A 19,694-nucleotide genomic window follows, 5' to 3' on the forward strand; every position below is an offset into this window, starting at 1 on the left:
CTGCACAACTTTGCAAATTTGGCCAATCACTGCAGCTTTTCAGCAAATTTGGCCAATTATCATAGTTTCCTGTGAGTTAAAGCAATCATAGCAGTCCTCCATGCTAAAATCATACATGTACATCTCAGTGAATGGACTCAATGTTTTGTTCTTTACTAAATTTATTTTGGTTTTTGGTTTTCTTTTTGGTAAGGTTAGGTAGAACAATCAGAAGAGAGTGTGGAACGAGTTGCCTTTGATTTTTAATGAATTATACAAAAAAATGAGTAAAAGAATAAAAAATCACAACTTTTTCCTACAATTTCTTTGCAAAAAACACCTAAAATATTGCAGAATACATTGCATTTTTTTTTTTTTTAGAAAAGCTGCTGTGAAGTCAGTCATTTTAGGCTGCAACAATACCCCAAAAAGCCTGCAACATCCTGGAGGGACAAACTACTTCTTCTGCTTCTAACCAGTGTTATCTCTTTTCTTTACCGGCTTTAAGGCTCTTTTGTTATTTCTCATCCATCGCTTTCTCATATTAACTGGATGAATTTAGACATAAACTGTAGGTCAGTGGTGTCAGGAAATAATAATGGGGCCTCAGTTCTTTCTTTCAGCTTTCACATCGTAAGACAGTACAGGGAGGATTAAGGCAATGAGGATTATAATGGCCACTAGTGTGTGCATGTATTCACGTGTGTGAGATGATGAGGAATCAGAGTCATACAGCTAAAAGGTTATTTGTCTCAACCTCAGTGAACTGAAAGTACAAGCAGCTTACAGAGCGGTACGCTGCATCTGATTGGTCACTGACTGGATTGTCACAGCGAACAGAGAGACCTGGTTTTGAACCCGCGCATCATCTCCAACACGCACACACAGAAACCCTTCAACAGTTAAAAAAATGTCTTCTATGTGTAAAATCCAGGTAATCCGAAGAAAATCCAATCGCCGAAATCCTTCTGAACAATGCTCTTTGTTTTTTGTTGGTCTGAAAACTGCTGCACTTTCATGCTGAGTAAGAGATTATTTTTATGTCATGTCAGCTTTTTTTAGACAGAAAACAAGAAGGTGAGAGTGGATGACATGCCCAGTGGGCCTGTGGTATATTTGAAACCACTGAATTCACTCATATTAGCTTGAATATTGAATATTTATGCTGGCGCCTGCGGACCTGTTATTACATTTCCACAATACTGAGGGTTTTCAGGCAGATGTTATATAGTCAAGCTAAAAATGATAAAATCCTTGATGGGGAGCACAAAAAGTTACTTGTGTAGTGAACCCCTGTGGCCTCAAACTGCTACCATCCTTACAGAAGAACCCGAAACACAAAAAGGCAACAAAAATTAAGGACTGCATTGAAGCAGGAGTTTAAGTGGGTAGAATATTACGCAGTATTGTTTAACTGCATTTCAAATTATAATCGAATTGTAAATGTACATATAAAGCCTCTTATCATTAATTCAATGATGTCTTATTACCTGCTGTCAGGTGTATTGGCCGTATATCTGCACATGCAGGTTTATGAAGTCTCTGTCCAGGTGAACATCCTCACTTATTCTTATTCTTCACCCCCTCCTCCTTGCAGTCATCTGTCGCTCCTAGCTGTGGCTGTGGCAAGTCATTTCTTTTTCTTTGAAGCCATTTTCATATCAAGATGTTTCTTCTCTATTTCAGTGACAGTCCAACCCTCCGGAAACACGGCAATAACAACACTCGTTTTCCCAATTCTTTGCCTCAACAGCTCTTTTAATTCCACTGCTGACGCTGATAAAATGACTGATTTTTTTTCTTCATGTATCTCTAAAAGCAGGACGTCAAACTTTTTCTCTTTTTACTCTTTGATGCTGTTTTTTTGAATGAACACTTCCTGACATATGGGACAGGAAGCACAGCCTTATATGGCATTATTTGTGCATTAATTGTGCTACTTTACAAGTCTCATACATGTGCAATCAAATACACACAGGTGTATCATTTACACAGTTATCTAAAGTTACGAGCGTTTGCTGAATCTGACGTGACATGTTTGTACAAGCCCTTCATAGGAACAAAAGTAAGAGAAATTTAAGATAAGTATCTGAAAATGTTCTTGAATTAGGCTCAGTGTATTGTAACGGCATTTTTCTAAATGTGTGAAGTAAAAAGTATTTGAAACATATTTTATTATAAGTGCAGTCAAAAGTATTGCAAAATGGAAAATACTATGCTTGGAGGTACCTCTAGCTTTTAATTCTACTTAGATTCAGCACTAAATAAACATAATGTGGCGTCTTTCCACTACTGGTGGTGCTCCAAAGTACTTTTTTACTGCCCAAGCCTAACAGCCAGTCAAATTTAAACTTAAACTGTAATTTGAGTATTTGTAATTAGTTACTTCAACCCGTGCTTGTGAGTTTGATTCAGTCTGAGTCATTCTGTGTCAGTTGGTATCACAGAGATAAACAGCTGGTTCAACAACTACTGTGCATCGAGTCTCTGTGTCACTGCAGATATTTCACCTCAGCTCATTCTCTGATGAAGGCGTCTGTCTTTATGGCTCAATCAGGAAACTGTAAACTTGTTTAACTGGTAAGAAAAGGAGGAGGAAGAGGAGTAAGAGAGGCAAGGAGCTCTCTGCACGGTTCCTGCTGTGTTGTGGTACATGCAGCCTACACAGGCTGGTACAGTATAAATGCAGCTGCTCTGTGAGGATGACATCATGTTGCAGGGTCTTATTAAAGGCCAGCCTATAAAAAAACACTCCCATTCACCATCTCCATTCTTATTTATTCCTCCTCTCCTTCCTCTTTCCCCTTCCACTCTTCTGTTCATCCTTCCTAATGCACACAATCCATCCATCCCCTCCCTCCGTTTTACATATTTACATCCATACATCTCTGCTCTCTGTAGCTCTGTGCATCACTTCTGCTGGCAGTGCGCCTGCATGAAAGCATTTTATTGTGACTGTTGTAATATAATCACAGATGTGTGTAGAATCCATAACAAGATGACAAAATATTTAATATTCTATCTGAGCTCCGACACGAGCAAAATAAACTTAATGCAGCCACCAGCTCCCATGTTTTCCTCATGTTTTCATGCAGTTCAGCTTGGCTCCGTCTGATTTTGTTGTGCAATGCCGGTACGACAGGAAAAACGTGCTGGCCAGACAGTGCGTCGACGGGTGTAACGTACGGCTGCATTAACTGGTGTGTAACACAAAATAAAAGAAATGAGGACAAACAAAACAAAAAGTGAAACTAAATTAAATTAAAGGTGATGCAACCTCCAACTTATTCCCTTTTACACTTCCCTGCTTCAACAGAGCAGACTGAAGACTGAACCTCAAACTCCCACTGTGACATGCAGCATGTTGTTGTTGTATAGATATTATTTATTTTTTATTTATTCATTGAGTTGTTTATTTAAAATAAAGTAGAATAAATGGATTCAATATCTCCAAACTACTTTACAATTACATTGTGCATAGAATCTGATTTCATACAGTGAAATCAGTGACAGCTCAATAATACTGCTCTGAGTTCTTTCCAATGCTGCACCAACACACACACACACACACACACACATACACACACACACACGCACACACACGCACACAAACACACACAGAGTAATATAACACCAGTCAGGCTGCACTGGTCAGTGTTTCTGTTTCAAACTAGGGAAAAAAACAACACAAAATCAGTACGTGTGTTATGACACAGAGCCTGTTGTGTTCTGCTGTGTTGTTTTTCTGAGTGGAAGCTGTAATAAGATCCGCTGATTTCCTGTCATGTATGGAGACGTGGAGACGGAGGGCACGGGGGTCTATTCTAATGTCTTTAGAGAGCGAGAGGAAAAAATAGGTAAAAAGAGACATGGAGAAGCCGCAGACACGAAAGGATGCACAAGGTTTCAGTTTCATGAGGACTCCTATAGACGTATTTCCAATTCTTATATTCATGGTTCAATAATTCCCATTGTGTGACTGTGTGTGTGTGTGTGTGCGTGCGTGCGTGCGTGCGTGCATGCGTGCATGCATGTGTGTGTGTAGCTCTCTGTTAGCTCAGTCTGCCTTGAACCTCTTCATCCGTGCAGGTTTGGATCAAAGTCTTCCTCAGAAAGCTCCTCCATGTTTGAGTCTTCAAGGCTTTAACACTCAGTGTCCTCAGGCAGTTTTTTTTTTAAGGTGTCTTTACAGAATAAAATTATCATCTTTTTATAGAAGTGTGCAGTTTTCCTTAAGGTGTTTGGAGCACAATGATTAACATTCACTATTCTTACAGGTGCTGGAAATCCTTGAAAAGACTTGAATTAAGTACTTTCATAATAAATCACTAGATGAAAGAATGATTAACTTTTTAATAAATAAAATAAGTCAGAGAGCGATCACTTGTGTGTGTGCATGCATTTGTGTGTGTGTGATCAACAGACCTGGGTTAGGGTTTATTTTGGTACACATTCATGACTGTGTTGAGTTTGAGGGTCGAGGGAATTTCTTTAAACTTTGCACAAATGTTGGACGTGGACTCAACTGGTTAGATTTAGGTGGTCAAAGGTCAGATTAATCTTATATACCACAATTTTGACCATAACTCAAGAATTCATATGGTAATAATGACAAAACTGTACATAAATATCCGAAAGGTCAAAGGTCAACATTGCTGTGACATCAGAAGAAGGCTGGTTTATCTTGTTTCTATCCCTGCAGAGTTAGCAAACCAATGCTATATTTATCTTTTAAATTAGTATCATAAAACAACAACATGATCTTTTGTTTTGGCTCCTTGTTTTTGCCATCTGTCGAATTCTTCACTTCTATTTTAGCCCTGCTTTATTAAGCCAACTAATGGAAAAACATCTGAGGTTCTGTGTGTTTTTGGTTCAAACCAACTGAATATCTTTGTGTTTTGGACAAAACACGACATTTGAGGACATCAGCTTGGACTTTGGAAAACTGCGATCAACATTTTACGAGAAAATAATCGTCACATTAATCGATGAAGAAAATAATCATTAGTTGCAGCCCTGCTACATATGACAAGTTTCACCTGTCAGCTCACTCAGGGAAAGTTCAGGGAAGTGTCTGCGTCACTTCAGAGTGTGTGTGTGTATGTGTGTGTGTGTGTGTGTGTGTGTGTGTTTATGTACGTCAGGTGAGGGTGTGTATGGAGGCAGGTCCGGGCAGTTGGGTGTGGTCAGTTTGATGACATCACATCAGGAGGCACTGAGTGAAAAGCCAAGACAGGAAAATCACTGAGGACAGAGACAGACAGACAGACAGATAGACAGACGGTTTGTGAAAGAGTGTGTGTGTGTGTGAGAGAGAGAAGGTTGTTTCAGAGAAATTCTGAGGAAAGAGCTTGTGTGTGTGTGTGTGTGTGTGTGTGTGTGTGTGTGTGTGTGTGTGAAAGTGAGCAGTTTAATACCAGAGATAAAAAACAAGACAAAGGTTGTATGTGTTTACTATGAAGTGTGTATTTAACGAATGGCGACAGAGGGATCGATGCAGAGACCCAGCAGCTGTCATGTAAGTGTGTGTCTGTGTGTGTGTGTGTCTGTGTGTGTGTGTGCTGCAGGTGTTTATGCTGACTCTGCATCCTGTCAGGTTGTTACCAGATCTGTCTGTCCTTTTCACTTCTCTTTTTTTCCAAACTTTCTGAGGTCGCTGTTGGGATTAAACTGATTGATCAGTTGTTTCATTGTGTGTCAGGTGTCTGAATGGGATTAAATTATTAAATATGTCTGTTTCTCTCTTAGTATCCCGGCTTTGTGACTTGATATGTTTTAAGTGACCTTCAATCAGTCCGTCTAAGGATATCTTGTGTTGTGAGTTGGACAGACTTTAAAGTCCTATTTGGCAAATTAGTAATTGTAGGGCTAAAAAATTGAGAATCACTTGATTTGACTTCACTTTGTCCGGGGGTCTGCAACCTGCGGCTCCTCAGCTCCTCTCCAGTGGCTCCCTGTGACTTTGGCTAAAAAATTATGTGGAAATGATTAATGGTTATTTCTGTAATATTTTAATTTTCATTTGTCATTGTTGTAGGTAAATGAGAAAAGTTGAGAAAACTCAAAATTTCAAGGCAACAAAAGTTTTACCAACTACTGATATTTTGTTGAGATAATTTACTTTACTAATTTAGTTATTCAAGTGAAGTAAATAATAGTTAAAATTTTAATGGTTTCAATCAAAACAATTTTGTTTTCAGGCACTAAAGTAATGAAAAATCATGTTCACAGCTCGCTGTGACCAAATTTTGAAATACTTTTTTATGAGTTTCTAAAACTCAAATATTTAACTTTATTTAAAAACGATTATAAAACATTATGTCAACAAAACTTTTTATAGTTTATTTCAAAACCTAAGAGTTTTGAGTTGGGCTCAAAACTCAAATCTATTGCAGTACTTTGCCTTGACTCATCTCAGCTTTTTTTTTTTTTACAGTGTGAAGTGATTCTTACATTTGTCAACTTTAAAAATATGTAGCCTAAACACCAAATTTTAAAAAAAGTTGTGATATTTTGTCAAACTAAAATGTGCATCATAGCCTGCGTCTATGGCTTGGTGCCTTCCCTGAGAACAACACTGTAGCTGCAGCGTCCCCCTTTGACATTTCTATTCTGGCCATAATTTGTGTAATTGTTTGCCCATTTCACATTAATTAGAGTCCAAATTAATGCTGAATGTTTGTGGAATGAATAAGTGTCTGTTTATGAGTTGTAAGAAATCATTAACAATCCTGTAGAAGGAGTAGATGTTTATAATGATTAAATTGAGCAACATGTTAATAGAGTTTGGCAGCAGTGAGAGAGGCAGTCAAATCAGATCAAATCAACTGACACTGTCAGTGGAGGACTTCTCATCGCTTGTTATTGTCAAATTCCATTGTTGCACGTGTCTTGTGCTCCTGCAGTGTCTCTGCAGCCTGCCTGAGCTTCCTTGGTTCTGGTGCGGAGGGAGCAGTGAAACAAGCTGAAAATAAATAATAAGTAGTAAGTTGCAATAGAAGCTTTAAATTTAGGACTTAATTTATCACCAACAAGTCAAAATAAAGTGTGAAGTGGAAGAGTTAACCAGCATAAATGTAGGACACATGGCTGCTAAAATGCAGGGTTTTGATTAAAATAGTTTAATCATGTGATTTAAACTACAACTACCACACCTGGCCCTAGTAGACTCTGTGCCATTTTAAAGGTGCTGAAACTACAACATGAAAAAGATGTTTTTTATCACACAATCATGTCGACCCTCATCTTTACCTTTTCTGCCATCCACTTTCTTCTTGAGATTTTTTCTGAACAGCTGAAGAGTAGAAAGGAAAGTGGTTAGAGTGAGGGGAAGACACGCAGCAAGCTGGAAACGAACCTGCAGCCACTGCAGAGGACTGATGGATTCAGTACATGGGGGTGGACACCTAATGCACCTGCTTCTTTACTTTCTTTTAATTCTCTGGTCACTCTGGAGGAATAATTGTCCTACTTGTGCTGAGCTTTGACCTCATCCCTGTTTGTTTTAGGGAATAAGGAACTGTTGTAACCTTTATGATTATTGTCAGATGTGAGGTTTGAAGTGACTTCTCTTACTACTCATGTTCATGGTCTGTACGTCAAAGCTGGATGAATGAAGACACTGTCGTCTGTAAGTCAGCAGTCACAGTATTGAGTTCTGTGTTCTTGTATATTTGTTTTTTATCACAGTTCTCCAGAGATCAGTTCATCCTGGACTGCCCTTCAGAGAAGCTTCGCAGAGAGCTGGAGGAAGAGCTAAAGATGGACTGTGAGGAGCCGAGAAGCCACGCGTGGTACCACGGAGCGATACCAAGACAGGTAACACACACACACACGCACGCGCACACACACACACACACACACACCTACAGGCACACACGCAAATCTGAGTCATGAGTCCCTCCCTTTAAAAGCCTGGTTAAAAACTTGTTGAACCAGATCACCTATTATTAGACTACCCCACACACACACACACACACACACACACACACACACACACACACACACACACACACAGTGCTTACACAGAGATTATAGTTTAAATGGTGGCCTCAGCAGCAGAGCTGGAGTTATAACATAAGGTCAATGTATAAAAAGCTCCTTCTGTATGGGGTGTGTGTGTGTGTGTGTGTGTGTGTGAGACACAGAGAGAGAGACATTGTGTATTCCCTCTGAGAGCCAGCTCTGAGATGTAATCATTTTTAATAAGCTGCTTCCTTTGGCTAAACTAAACTGCCATTATATACTATACAAACACTTGCTTAATTAAAGTCTGTAACTGTGTGTAATGGCTGTGAGTGTTTGTGTGCACACGTGTGTGTGCGTGTGTGTGTGAGAGAGAGAGAGAGAGAGAGAGAGAGAGAGAGAGAGAGAGAGAGAGAGAGAGAGAGAGAGAGAGAGAGAGGGAGAGGGAGAGGGAGAGGGAGAGGGAGAGGGAGAGGGGAGAGGTAAGGCAGTAAATGCAATAAGAGTGTGACAGATAGAGATAAAGACGCGTTTTCAGCTCATTTGTTCCCTTTCAAACCCAAATATTAAATCTCATGTCTGTGAATTTTGTGCCTCGTGACGTCACACAGCCCTGCTGTTAGTTGTGTATTGATTCTTTGGAGTGAATCCTTTTTTTAATCTTATGTTGATCATCTGTTCATTTTGGATAACAACTGAAACTTAAAGTGACTACAAGCAGCTTTCATGTATGTTGATTTTGGAACCACAAAAGTGGTCACGTTTCCACTGTAATAACCACAAAATATAACTTCAAAAGTACAATTATCCAAAGAAAGATCTCCTTTGTTATTCCTTTTAATTGGCTTATATATAACTACTAATCTACTATCCATTATAACTTTGCCTGGGAAAATGTAAACACAGGCTTGTTTAATAATCTGTTTTCACAAAGAATCCAACCCATTAAAACAAGGGTAGGTATATTGTAAATCAAGTGATCTGAGAGAAAAACTAGGCTTCTGTACCTCCTCATGGTTCTGTGTTCAGGCTTTAGGAAATCTGTCCTGTGTTCCTATTGGCCGTTCTAATAGTGCAGCCGTGAGACCCTGAATCAATGGCGGAAACTCCTGCAGGAAAAGTTGGGATTAGACTATCAGAAAGAGAATCTTAAAAAAGAGTCCAGCTAATGAGCAACATGCTCAGCCCAGGAGTTTGTCAACTTACCTGATTACTTTTGACTTCGCCTTCAGTTGCTTTCATTTGATTGTCTGTCCAAGTGGGATGTGGTCATGTCTCACCAACCTCCTTTTCTCCCTTCATGAACAACAGAACATGCGTGCTCGCTTATGATTACCTCAGTAAACTGCTGCATGTGCACATGAAGTGTGTGCTACTTGTTTGGTAGGAGTCAATATTTAAGCACGTAACCTTCTCATCAATGGCAGAAGTACAAAAATCAAACAAACAGGACAAAATAAACAAAATCTAAGTGAGTCAACATCATGAGGCTAGCAAAATGCTCCGCTGCTGAAAGCTTCTGAAATGCTGCTGGTGGTTGACGGATCAAAACCGTGAAAACCGTGAAAACCGTGAAAACCGTGAAAACCGTAAATTATTCTATATTCTCTCCTGATAATAACATTTAAATTATTCAACAAGAAAAACTGTTGCAGTGCTATTTTCATTCTTTAAGTCACCAGAATGCAGGAAATAAAGTCTCTGAAATTTAAATGTTTTGGTATTGAAATCCTCCCTATTCCTGAGGTCTCAACGTTGGAAAGTTTGACCGTGTTTCAAAACAAAAAGGTCCGTGTTGCAAAAACCCCCCAGGCATCATGGTGAGGTGCAGCTCCCAAATGGAGTTTGAGGTGGGGTTTTTTTTTCCCTTTCTGTGACTAACAAATAAATGAAAACAACAAGACTCTTCTCACTGACTAATGGTTTAGTAGAATATTAGGGGGCAGCCCAAGTTTTACAGTCTGAAGGCAATATATCAAGAACACTTTCAGAGAATTTCTTTACTTTGCATAAGCTGTTCAGCTGGACTTGATGAGATTTTGGTGGTCAAAGATCACGGTGACCTCACAAAACATGTTTTAGACACAAATCAAGAATTGATATGCTACTTCTGACAAAACTTTATGTAAATTTAGCTAAAAAATATCCTTAATACCTTTTGTTTAATTGATTTAAACTCTTTGTTACATATATTTTATGAGTCTGGATTTAAACTGCAACTTGGCTGCCAGAGGAATACAGACAAATATATATATATTTCTGGGTTTAAAATGAGTCAAGAGAACGAGAGGTTCTATCTATTTGAAGATTTTCTCGCTGGGTAAATACTGTAATAGGTTGAGGCTTTAAATATCCTTATGTCTTACGTAACTGCTGCAAACCAGACGGCACTGAGCTCATAAAGACGGTAACAGTATAACAGCCGACCATTATTAGACTTAATTAAATGTTTGGACTATAAACACACACACTGTGCCTGTGTGTGTGTGTGTGTCTCTCTCTCTCTTCCCATATGTGATCCTCTGTATTGTTCCAGGTTGCAGAAAACTTGGTGCAGCGTGACGGGGATTTCCTGGTCCGTGATTCGCTGTCCAGTCCAGGAAGTTATGTTCTGACCTCCCAGTGGCGAAATGCAGCCCAGCACTTTAAAATCAACAAGAAGGTGAGACCACGTATGAAATTCATAGGATAACACATGAAGGTGTGGAATATAATACCTGTTAATACTTAATACTTGTTCTGGTGGTGTTCTGCAATATTCTCTCACACAGTCTTTATTTTATTGTCTTTTCCAAGATGGGAATCCCAGTGAGTTACAGATTAACAACATAAAACAGACAGAACTGTAAAATTATAAAATTAAATTGCCAGAAGAATCAACAAATGATCACATACGAGAAGCCGTGACAAGACAAAGTAAGAGTCATCTAAAACAATTAACATTAAAAATTTTGTTGATGTTCGTGTTTGTCTTTCTACCTGTGACACGTAAACCACAATCATGACATCCTGCAAAGTTTGACTTGGGGATCTTCTCAGTGATGGCTTTATTATTTTACTAATGTGAAGGGCAGTCTGCTGGAACTGTTACCTCCGTGACCCAAATTTGGATAAGCAGTTGAAGACGGATGGATGAAATTTCCTCAGCCATTTGGCCAGTTAAATTTGCACCCTGGTCACAGATTTCAAAAAATGTTGACTGATTAAAAACTTTCTATTTTTTCCATCTCTCCTTCAGGTTGTGATGTTGAACGAAGCGTACTCCAGAGTTGAGTACCGTCTGGAAAGGGAAGGGTTTGACAGTGTCCCTGCACTTATAAGATACTACGTCGGCAACAGAAAACCTGTCTCTCAGGTGAGTTTGATCAGATTTTTTACACATAAACTGCTTTTATGGAACTGAATGTGTTACTCTGGAAAGAACAAATAATGTGATGGCAACAGATAAATCTTCTGTCCAAAGCTGGCTGATCATTATTTATTATTTTGAGAAAGTCGGCTCCATGATTACCGTGGTCAAGTGTAAGAGTTCTCCTTTAAGTTTTATATCCCTTATTCCTCTCTCTGTTTACATTGTCTCATCTCTTCTTCTCTTTGTGTATTTCAGGTGGTCGGCGCCATCATCTTCCAGCCAATTAACAGAGCGCTGCCGCTACGCTGCCTTGAAGAGAAGTACGGGCTGTCCAACAATCATCGAGAGCGGCTCATGACGCAGGAGAGACGGACTCAGAAACGCCTCAGCCTCAACATCACCAACGGACACACGCACGACAACACACACACCGTGCACGACAGCACACACTGCCGGGACAGCGGCGTGGGCCGAGGCAACCAGCTCAGGTTGGTACACAACGAACAACCGACACAAACAAACCAAAACACCAACATGTGAGTTTTAAGTTTAATTGAAGAAGTTTTACTGAAAAATTGTCTCCAAGGTATTAAAATATTAAACTCATCTTCTCAAAAAGTACAAACTGCATGCAGAAAAGCAAATAAAGGCCTCTGCTCTGTAAAAATAACTTTTAGATTTCACATTTTTGACACCATGTAATAGGTGTACTGACTTGCTGTCTGCATCTCAGTTTCTTTTTATAGTTGGAACAGCTGATTGTGTTGAAAAGTATTACATATGTGATCATTAATACAATGAAATTGATGTTATGAAAAAAAATATCTGTGCTACACCTGTTTGTAGATAAAACAGGATGTGTGATGTGTTAGATTTGACCAATGTGTGTTAAAGCCTCCTACAGACCATCAACATGCTGTCTGCTATATTTAAAGTAACAGACTCACCTTTACTCAGTCATCCTCTCTTTGTTTCTCTGTTCTCTCGCTCTCAGAAAGACTTAAATCAAACCTTTAAATCCCTTCCTGCTTTTAAGCTTTTAACATGCAGCCTCGAGCTGTTAACATTCATCATCCAGGCGTTGAGCTCTATATACAGACATGTTCCATATGAATCCTCTAGTCCTCTATAAATAAAGACATGGTGTTTGACTTTACTGCTGAAACAACACAAGTGTTTAATTTCACGCTGCATAAGAGCATGTGGAGGATAATGTATGGAGTCAAATATCTGTCTGAGTAGAGAGAAATAAATATAGTCCAGACAAGAACAGAAGAGAGAGACAGAGAAGAAAAGAAGCCTTTAGAAAAGGAGAAAAAGGCTTTGTGAGAAAAATTAAATAAGAGAATAAACATCTTTGTTTCTTTCTCATTAATGATACTTTTTACCTTTGATTCATACATTAAATAGGTTTGCTTTATTCTTTTATGCATGTTTATGTGTAAATATGTTAACTGATGTTACTCCTGTTGACTCAGGATGAAGGATCGCTGTGGCAGCCAACCAGCGAGTCTCAATCAGGTCCAAGAGAGGCGACGCCCGCTCAAGGCGCACCAATCAGAGAGCTACCTGCCTCTTGGTGAGTCAAAGCGAGATCCTTAAAGATATTTAAAGTGGGGTTGTGTGAGGTCAGTGTATTAGGCAGATGTTAGGAGAACAGCAGGAGAACCAGCTGTTTCTCATTCTTGCTGTGCACACGACTTCAGGTGCTCAGCAGTCCGGGGTCTCTGTTGTTGTATTTTGTGCTTCATAATGCACCACACATTTTCAGTGGGAAACAGGTCTGGACTGCAGGCAGGTCAGTCTAGTACCTGAACTCTTTTACTACGAAGCCACACTGTTGGAACACGTGCACAATGAGACAATGAGATTTGTAGATGCAGCGACAAACTGTGTTTACTGTCAACGGTTTTCCAAAGTGTTCTGAGCCCATGTAGTGTCCTTTATACAATGATGTGGCTTTTTAATGCTGTGCTGCCTGAGGGGGTCAAAGGTCACAGACATTTAATGTTGGTTTCCAGCTTTGCCCCTTACGTGCAGAGATTTCTCTGGATTCTCTGAATCTTTTAATGATATTATGGATTGTAGATGGTGAAATCTCTAAACTCCTGCAGTTTTGTGTTGACAAACTTAAACTGTTGGACTGTTTGCAGTTTTTCACAAAGTGGTGAACGTTACCTCATCTGTGCTTCCGTGAGACTTTTGAGGACGCCCCTTTAATACCCAATCATGATACTGTCACATTACTAACTCACCTGTCTTTCGTTGCTCCTGTCCCAACTTTTTTGGACCTTTTTTTTTTTTTTTTTAGAATGAGTGTATATTTACAAAAAACTAAAAAGAAAATCAGTTTGATCGTTAAATATCTTGTCTTTGTACTGTATTCAGTTGAATTTAGGTTGAAAATGATTTGCAAATCATTGCATTCTGGGGTTGTAATTTGATGATCAAATGTGAAAAACAAAAGTGGTCTGTGTGTTCAGACTAATTTCTCTGCCTTGTCTCATTTACTTTCCTTGACTTGTCTCTGTGTTCTTCTTCTCTCCAGGATCTAAACCTCAGACCCAGCAGCCTCCTGATCCTCTCCTCACGAGCCCTAACCCCAAGTCTCCAGTGTTTCGGACGGGCAGTGAGCCGGCGCTGAGCCCCTCCGTCCCACGGAGGTCTGCAGAGCTTCTGGCAGGTGAGTAGATCCAGAAGAAAAAATCCAGTGTTATTTAAAACTATTTTAAACTGTTTTGATAATCGATTTATTGTTTAGAGTCATTTGTTAAGAGGAAAAAGTCCAAAGTCCAAAAAGTTCAGCATCTCAAATGGGAATATTTTCTGGTTTCTTTAGTCCTTTTATTGAATATGTTTGGGTTGTGGACAAAAAAGACATTTGAGGACAACTTCTTAGAATTTTGCTAAACATAATTAATTAATAATATAATTAAAATAATCATGTATATTGCATTCCAATTCTGTTTGTCTTGATAATAATTCAGAAACTGTATTTATGTCATATTCATACATACGGTATAGATGTAAGACAGTGTCCTTCACAAGGGTAAGACTATAATAATCATTATTAATAAAGGATAAATGTTTCAAGTGACAAGATTGTGACAGGATTAGTTAATTGATTAATCAAGAAAATAATCAACAGATGAATCTATTCATTTTTTTTCTTCACTAATAAATTAGTTGTTTGCTCCATTAAATATCAGAAAATGTTGATCAGTGTTTTGTCCACAGATGTATCCTCAGAAGTAAATCAAAGACAGACGGTGGTCTGATGGGTCTCAGTGTCACAGAAGTGATTTAAGAAACATCTTGATAACAGTTTGTCCTTTTTTTTTTCCAGGCCAGGCCATCCGCGGCTCTGACAGCCAGCTGTGTCCCAAACCGCCACCCAAACCCAGCAAGGTTCGATTGCCTCGCTCCCCCTGCCTTCAGCCGCTGGTTCCTCCCCCCTCCAGCCTCACTGACTCCTCCTCCACCTCCCCCAGGCTAACTGCACCTCCCCTGGAATCCACATGTGTGGAAACAGCATGGAGGAGTGGAGGTAACTTTGCCATGAAATGCATCCACATTAACTGGTATTTCAAGATTTAGCAGACTTTACTGGGAACTTTTAAAACCTCAATAAATCACTATACCATTAGTTTTAGGATAGCAAATGTAAAAATATTGACCATTATAGGGAATATTTGCTCCATCTACAGACTTAAAGGTGGGGTATCTAGCTTAAAAGACACACATATCTCCTCACTGTCCTTTAACTCCCCGTTCTGTGTGCACGCTGAAATCCCCCCCAGTGTATCTATACAACACGACTGACTGTACGTAGTTCAATGAGCAGCTAGTGAGCACCGGCTGTGTGTCTGTGCGTCAGCCTCTCTCTGGCAGCACTCACCAGAGCAGCTGGTTCTGTCTGTTTTGTCCCTCCTGTCTCTCTTTTTTCCCCTCCCCTCCTCTCTTGTCCTTTCATGAAAATACATTTCTTCTCCAGTTAACAGTCAACATGAAACTAATTAGTGGACTTTAAACACTACTGCAGACAGGTTTGAGAGGCAGGAGTGAAAATAAATCCACTTTTTAATCCCAGAAGTTTAAAAACTCTGAGCTCTCCTCTTGCTGGTAAATGCGATAGCGCCTCCTACATGGATCGATGCTGCAGACAGGTTGAGAAACAGGAGTGAAGATAAATCCACTTTTTGAAACAAACTAAAGGTAAAGTTAGTGATTTTGCCTCTGATGTTTGGCTATTTTTGAGAGAGCGATACTGGCATATACAACACCATCTTCTCCAGCAAATAAACTGACTACAGATGAATACCTCGTACAACTCCACTTAAAAAAATCTAAACTGTCCCTTTAAAACTGTGACTTTCTGTAAAAAGATGCGATTATTCTTCCCCAGGTCCTCCTGCACCTCCAGTCAAACCTCTGAAGTTCCAGCATCATCACCTCCTGCCTGCAGACTCCCTCAGCTCCTCCAGCTCTGTACTTTCCCCTGCTGAACTGGCTTCTGACACTGACGCAGTAACAGGATGGACCGAACGCCTGCACCCGAGCCCCGCAGACCTCAGGTCCCGCAGCCCGCTGGAGTGGGAGGAGTCAGACTCGCCGAGCCCCCTCACAGACGAGCTTCAGCCTCCGCTCTGCAGCTACGTGGAGAGACTGAGGAGAGAGGGGGAGGGAGGGAGAGAGGAGGAGGAGGGAGGAGAGGAGAAGGAGACGGCAGCGAGGAGAGGGCTGGACAGAAGCTCCTACCATCATGCCATCGCCGCCTTAGAGAACACCAGCGAGGAAGAGGAGGAGGAGGAGGAAGACAAGAGGAGGAGCTTCCAGCGGCCGGTCATAGAGACGGAGTCGACATTCCGACCGGCAGAGTTCGGATCTCGACTTCTGCCACCAGAAAACAAACCGCTGGAGATGGTGGTTCTGAAGAGATCGAAGGAGCTGCTGCTCAGCCACAATCACCACAGTATCGCCAGACACCTGCTGATGGCCGACTGCCAGGTACACGTGTACACACACCAAACAAGTCTGTGCAATTATATATTTTACAAAAAGTGACATGACAACAAAATTTCAGAAGCAAGTGCAAAATTGCAAAAGAAAAGCTGACATTTTTTTGTGTAATTAATTAAAAATCAAAGGTAGCTTGTTCTGAGGGGGAATGAAACCACACTCTGTTCTCACAAAATATGCTTTATTTGTAAATGAACAGGTGAAGATGGGGAATAATCCACAAAGAGGCAACCTATTTTTTCCATTAAGACTCTCATAACCAGTTAAAAACTCCTTGTAGGAGGTTTAATATGATTATTTTGAATACTATAAACAATTGATGAAAATCTGATAAAAATATATATTGATAAATTATTTTTTCCAAAATATTTAATGATATTCAATAGTAAACTCTATCTCCAAAGCATTTTATCTTTTAAGCTACAACACAGTCTACTGTGTCTACAGAGTTTTTTCTTGCCCCTGTACAAATGGTTTGGTTATAGTTGATGGTTCTCAAATAACTAGTAACTAACAAAGTAACTGCTGGAACTAGTAACCAGACATTTTTGAAAAAATACAGTGGTGATCAGTTTTGTGAGCTCACTTGCCACAGCATTGATGTGTGTTTTTTTTTTGCCCTCCAGGTTGCGAGGATCCTCGGAGTGACTCCAGAGCTTAAAGGTCAGATGGGCGTGTCCTCCGGTCTGGAGCTGGTGACGCTGCCGCACGGTCGACAGCTGAGGCTGGACCTGATGGAAAGGTACGTCGTACACACACAGGACAGCAACTTTTGTTTTTGCATTTTCCTAAACTGTTAAATGTTAATTTAAATTAAACCCAATAATTAATTTGGTGAGGGTCAGGGCCTTTCTAAGGGGTTCTAAGTCAAATCTCAGGGGTCACAAGAATGATATTATATTTTAATATAAACACTGAAATGATTCAGGGAGAAAAAACAATAATGATCTGTTAGAGAGTTGTTTGTTTTCTGACATTTCTTGTAAAACGCTGGGTACGTTAAGCTCTCCAGACCTCTAACATGTCATGAAGGCACATCAGTCTGTACAAAAACTGAAATTTGCGATGATGTCAGTCGTGATTCATACCAGCTGATTCACTGTTCTGTCCTGTAAGAGAATAAATCCTCGTCCAGACGTCCAGACGGTCGCTCAAAGATCTGATTAGAAACTGAGTCAGTGAAACAAAAAGAGACACTGACGTTGCATCACTGCTGGCTGGTGCTGATAACCCACCTCCTCTCGGTCTCCCAGGCACCACACCATGGCGATAGGTGTTGCCGTGGATATTCTGGGATGTACGGGCAGCGTGGAGGAGCGGGCGTCCACCTTAAATCGCATCATCCTGGTGGCGCTGGAGCTGAAGGACACGGTGGGCGACCTGTTTGCTTTCACAGCCCTGATGAAAGCTCTGGACCTGCCGCAGGTAAAACACACACACTTCAAAGAAAATACTGAGTTAACTGGTGTTAGAAGCAAAGGTTAAATCTGTGTATCTGCTGGTGTTTCTTTATGCTATGATAGTTTTTCCTAAATGTAGATTTGAAAAAAAGCAATATGACCTTACTAACAGTATCACACTATACTGAATCGTAACCCCTGTATCATGGCCTTAAAAATGACAACCTGACACATTTTTCTAAAGAGAACAAACAATGTATAGACAAATAAACAAACATAATCCCTCTCAATCATCACTTATGACATGCAAGCAAGGTAACAAAACAAAACAAAATAATAAAACAATATGTCTGCCCTTGTTATGTGGGAAACCATGTTAAACAAAAGACTAATAACATATTTGGAGGAGAACTTTAGTCTGTGGTAAAGTTGCAGTAAAAAGCTTAAAAATGGTTTTGACTGTAGTTTGAGACTGAGTCGATGTTTTTGTTGTTCTCTCTGCAGATCAGCCGCTTGGAGGAAACATGGACAACTTTACGAAGGAACTACACACAGACCGCCATCAGCTACGAGAAAACACTCAAACCTTTCTACAAGAATCTGTATGAGGGCACAGGTACTAAACACATTCACCAAACACACACTGCAGTCGTAGATGAAATCAGATCACAACTTAATATTTACTTTAATAAATCAGAAAATGATGATATGTCAGAGATTAAGAAAACATGTTAAGTTGAAATACTCTTTGAAATTTCTATTTTTTCTCTTAATTCTGTTATATTTTGTGTCTTACAACTTGTGTTCAATTATCCTGCACAGTTATCCAGATATACTCGTACATAAACTGACCTCTTTCCTCCTGCAGCTTCCTCTCCTCCTGTGGTCTGCGTCCCCCTCCTGCTGCCCCTCCTCACTTTGATGGAGCGTCCCTCAATCACACCAGAGGGGGCGGAGCTCTGGGAGACCAGCGACCAAGGCTGTGACATCATGCTGCGCCATCTGGAGGCTGCACGCAACGTGGCTCACAACGCGCAGACCTACACGGCCAACGCACAGAAGATCTTAAAAGGTAAAAAAAAACAAAAAACAAAAACAAACAAGATGCACCATGATCATCTTTTTTTGGTTAATAAGTGTCTGCCAGCATCATAAAGTCCGTTTCTGTCTTCAGAGTTCCAGTGCGATGAAGAGCTGTTGGAGGTGTTCAAAACGGACTTTCAGCTGCGGCTGCTGTGGGGAAGCCGTGGAGCGTCAGTCAACCAATCAGATCGTTACAGCAAGTTCAACCTCATCCTCACTGCGTTGTCACGGAAACTGGAGCCGCCGCCCAAAACCCAAACCTTAATCTGACTTCACCTGAGTGACAAGTCGCATTCGGACACACCGTGGAATTCAGCAGAACATCATGTGGATCAGAGAGCGGCTGCGACGAAGGGAAGAAGAAAAACTGACCAATGAGGAAAGATGTTTCAAAAAAGTGCTGTCACTGTCAGAGAGACAGCAAGGATTTTAAAGGGACAGCTCACCCCAGAAGCAAAAATACAGATTTTTCCTCTGATCTGTAGTTCTATTTGTCCATCTAGATTGTTTTGGTGGAGTTTGAGAGTTCTGGCAGCAGTAGAGATGTTTGTCCTCTCTTCAATATAATGGAAGTAGATGGCACTCAGCTTGTGGAGGTAGTTTCTGCATGGATAAATAGCACTACAGGCCAGAGGACAAATATGCATTTTTGATTTTGGTGTGAACTGTCCCTTTAAAATCTGACGCCACACACAGACTCTGCCCTCCTGCGAAGAAACCAGCAGCTGTTCACAGTCGCCTGTTTCTGCAGACTAATGCCAGTTCAATCACAGACTTTTAAATCATTTAATATTTCACACCATCAGTTAAAGGACAAGTCTGTCTTTTTTTCAGTTTATCATGGATCCTCATTGCATCAATATTCAGTGAAACAATGTAAACCTGCAACTTCA

General features: G+C 40.3%; 1 protein-coding gene across 1 annotated transcript in view; it reads left to right on the top strand.

Moving 5' to 3' along the window:
* bcar3 (BCAR3 adaptor protein, NSP family member) overlaps positions 1-19,071 on the top strand; it is an 89,495-nt gene extending 70,424 nt beyond the window's left edge. The window contains exons 6-18 of the mRNA XM_084723535.1: positions 7,672-7,800; positions 10,484-10,609; positions 11,186-11,302; positions 11,555-11,787; positions 12,778-12,878; positions 13,848-13,982; positions 14,646-14,846; positions 15,705-16,306; positions 16,945-17,060; positions 17,572-17,743; positions 18,223-18,334; positions 18,587-18,790; positions 18,893-19,071. Of these exons, the coding sequence (XP_084579661.1) occupies positions 7,672-7,800; positions 10,484-10,609; positions 11,186-11,302; positions 11,555-11,787; positions 12,778-12,878; positions 13,848-13,982; positions 14,646-14,846; positions 15,705-16,306; positions 16,945-17,060; positions 17,572-17,743; positions 18,223-18,334; positions 18,587-18,790; positions 18,893-19,071 (2,427 nt within the window). The remainder of the gene's footprint in view (positions 1-7,671; positions 7,801-10,483; positions 10,610-11,185; positions 11,303-11,554; positions 11,788-12,777; positions 12,879-13,847; positions 13,983-14,645; positions 14,847-15,704; positions 16,307-16,944; positions 17,061-17,571; positions 17,744-18,222; positions 18,335-18,586; positions 18,791-18,892) is intronic.
* Positions 19,072-19,694: the final 623 nt, after the last annotated feature.

This window comes from Lutjanus erythropterus, chromosome 7 (assembly GCF_056507025.1).
Source record: "Lutjanus erythropterus isolate fLutEry1 chromosome 7, fLutEry1.hap2, whole genome shotgun sequence".
In the NCBI taxonomy this organism is placed as follows: domain Eukaryota; kingdom Metazoa; phylum Chordata; class Actinopteri; order Lutjaniformes; family Lutjanidae; genus Lutjanus; species Lutjanus erythropterus.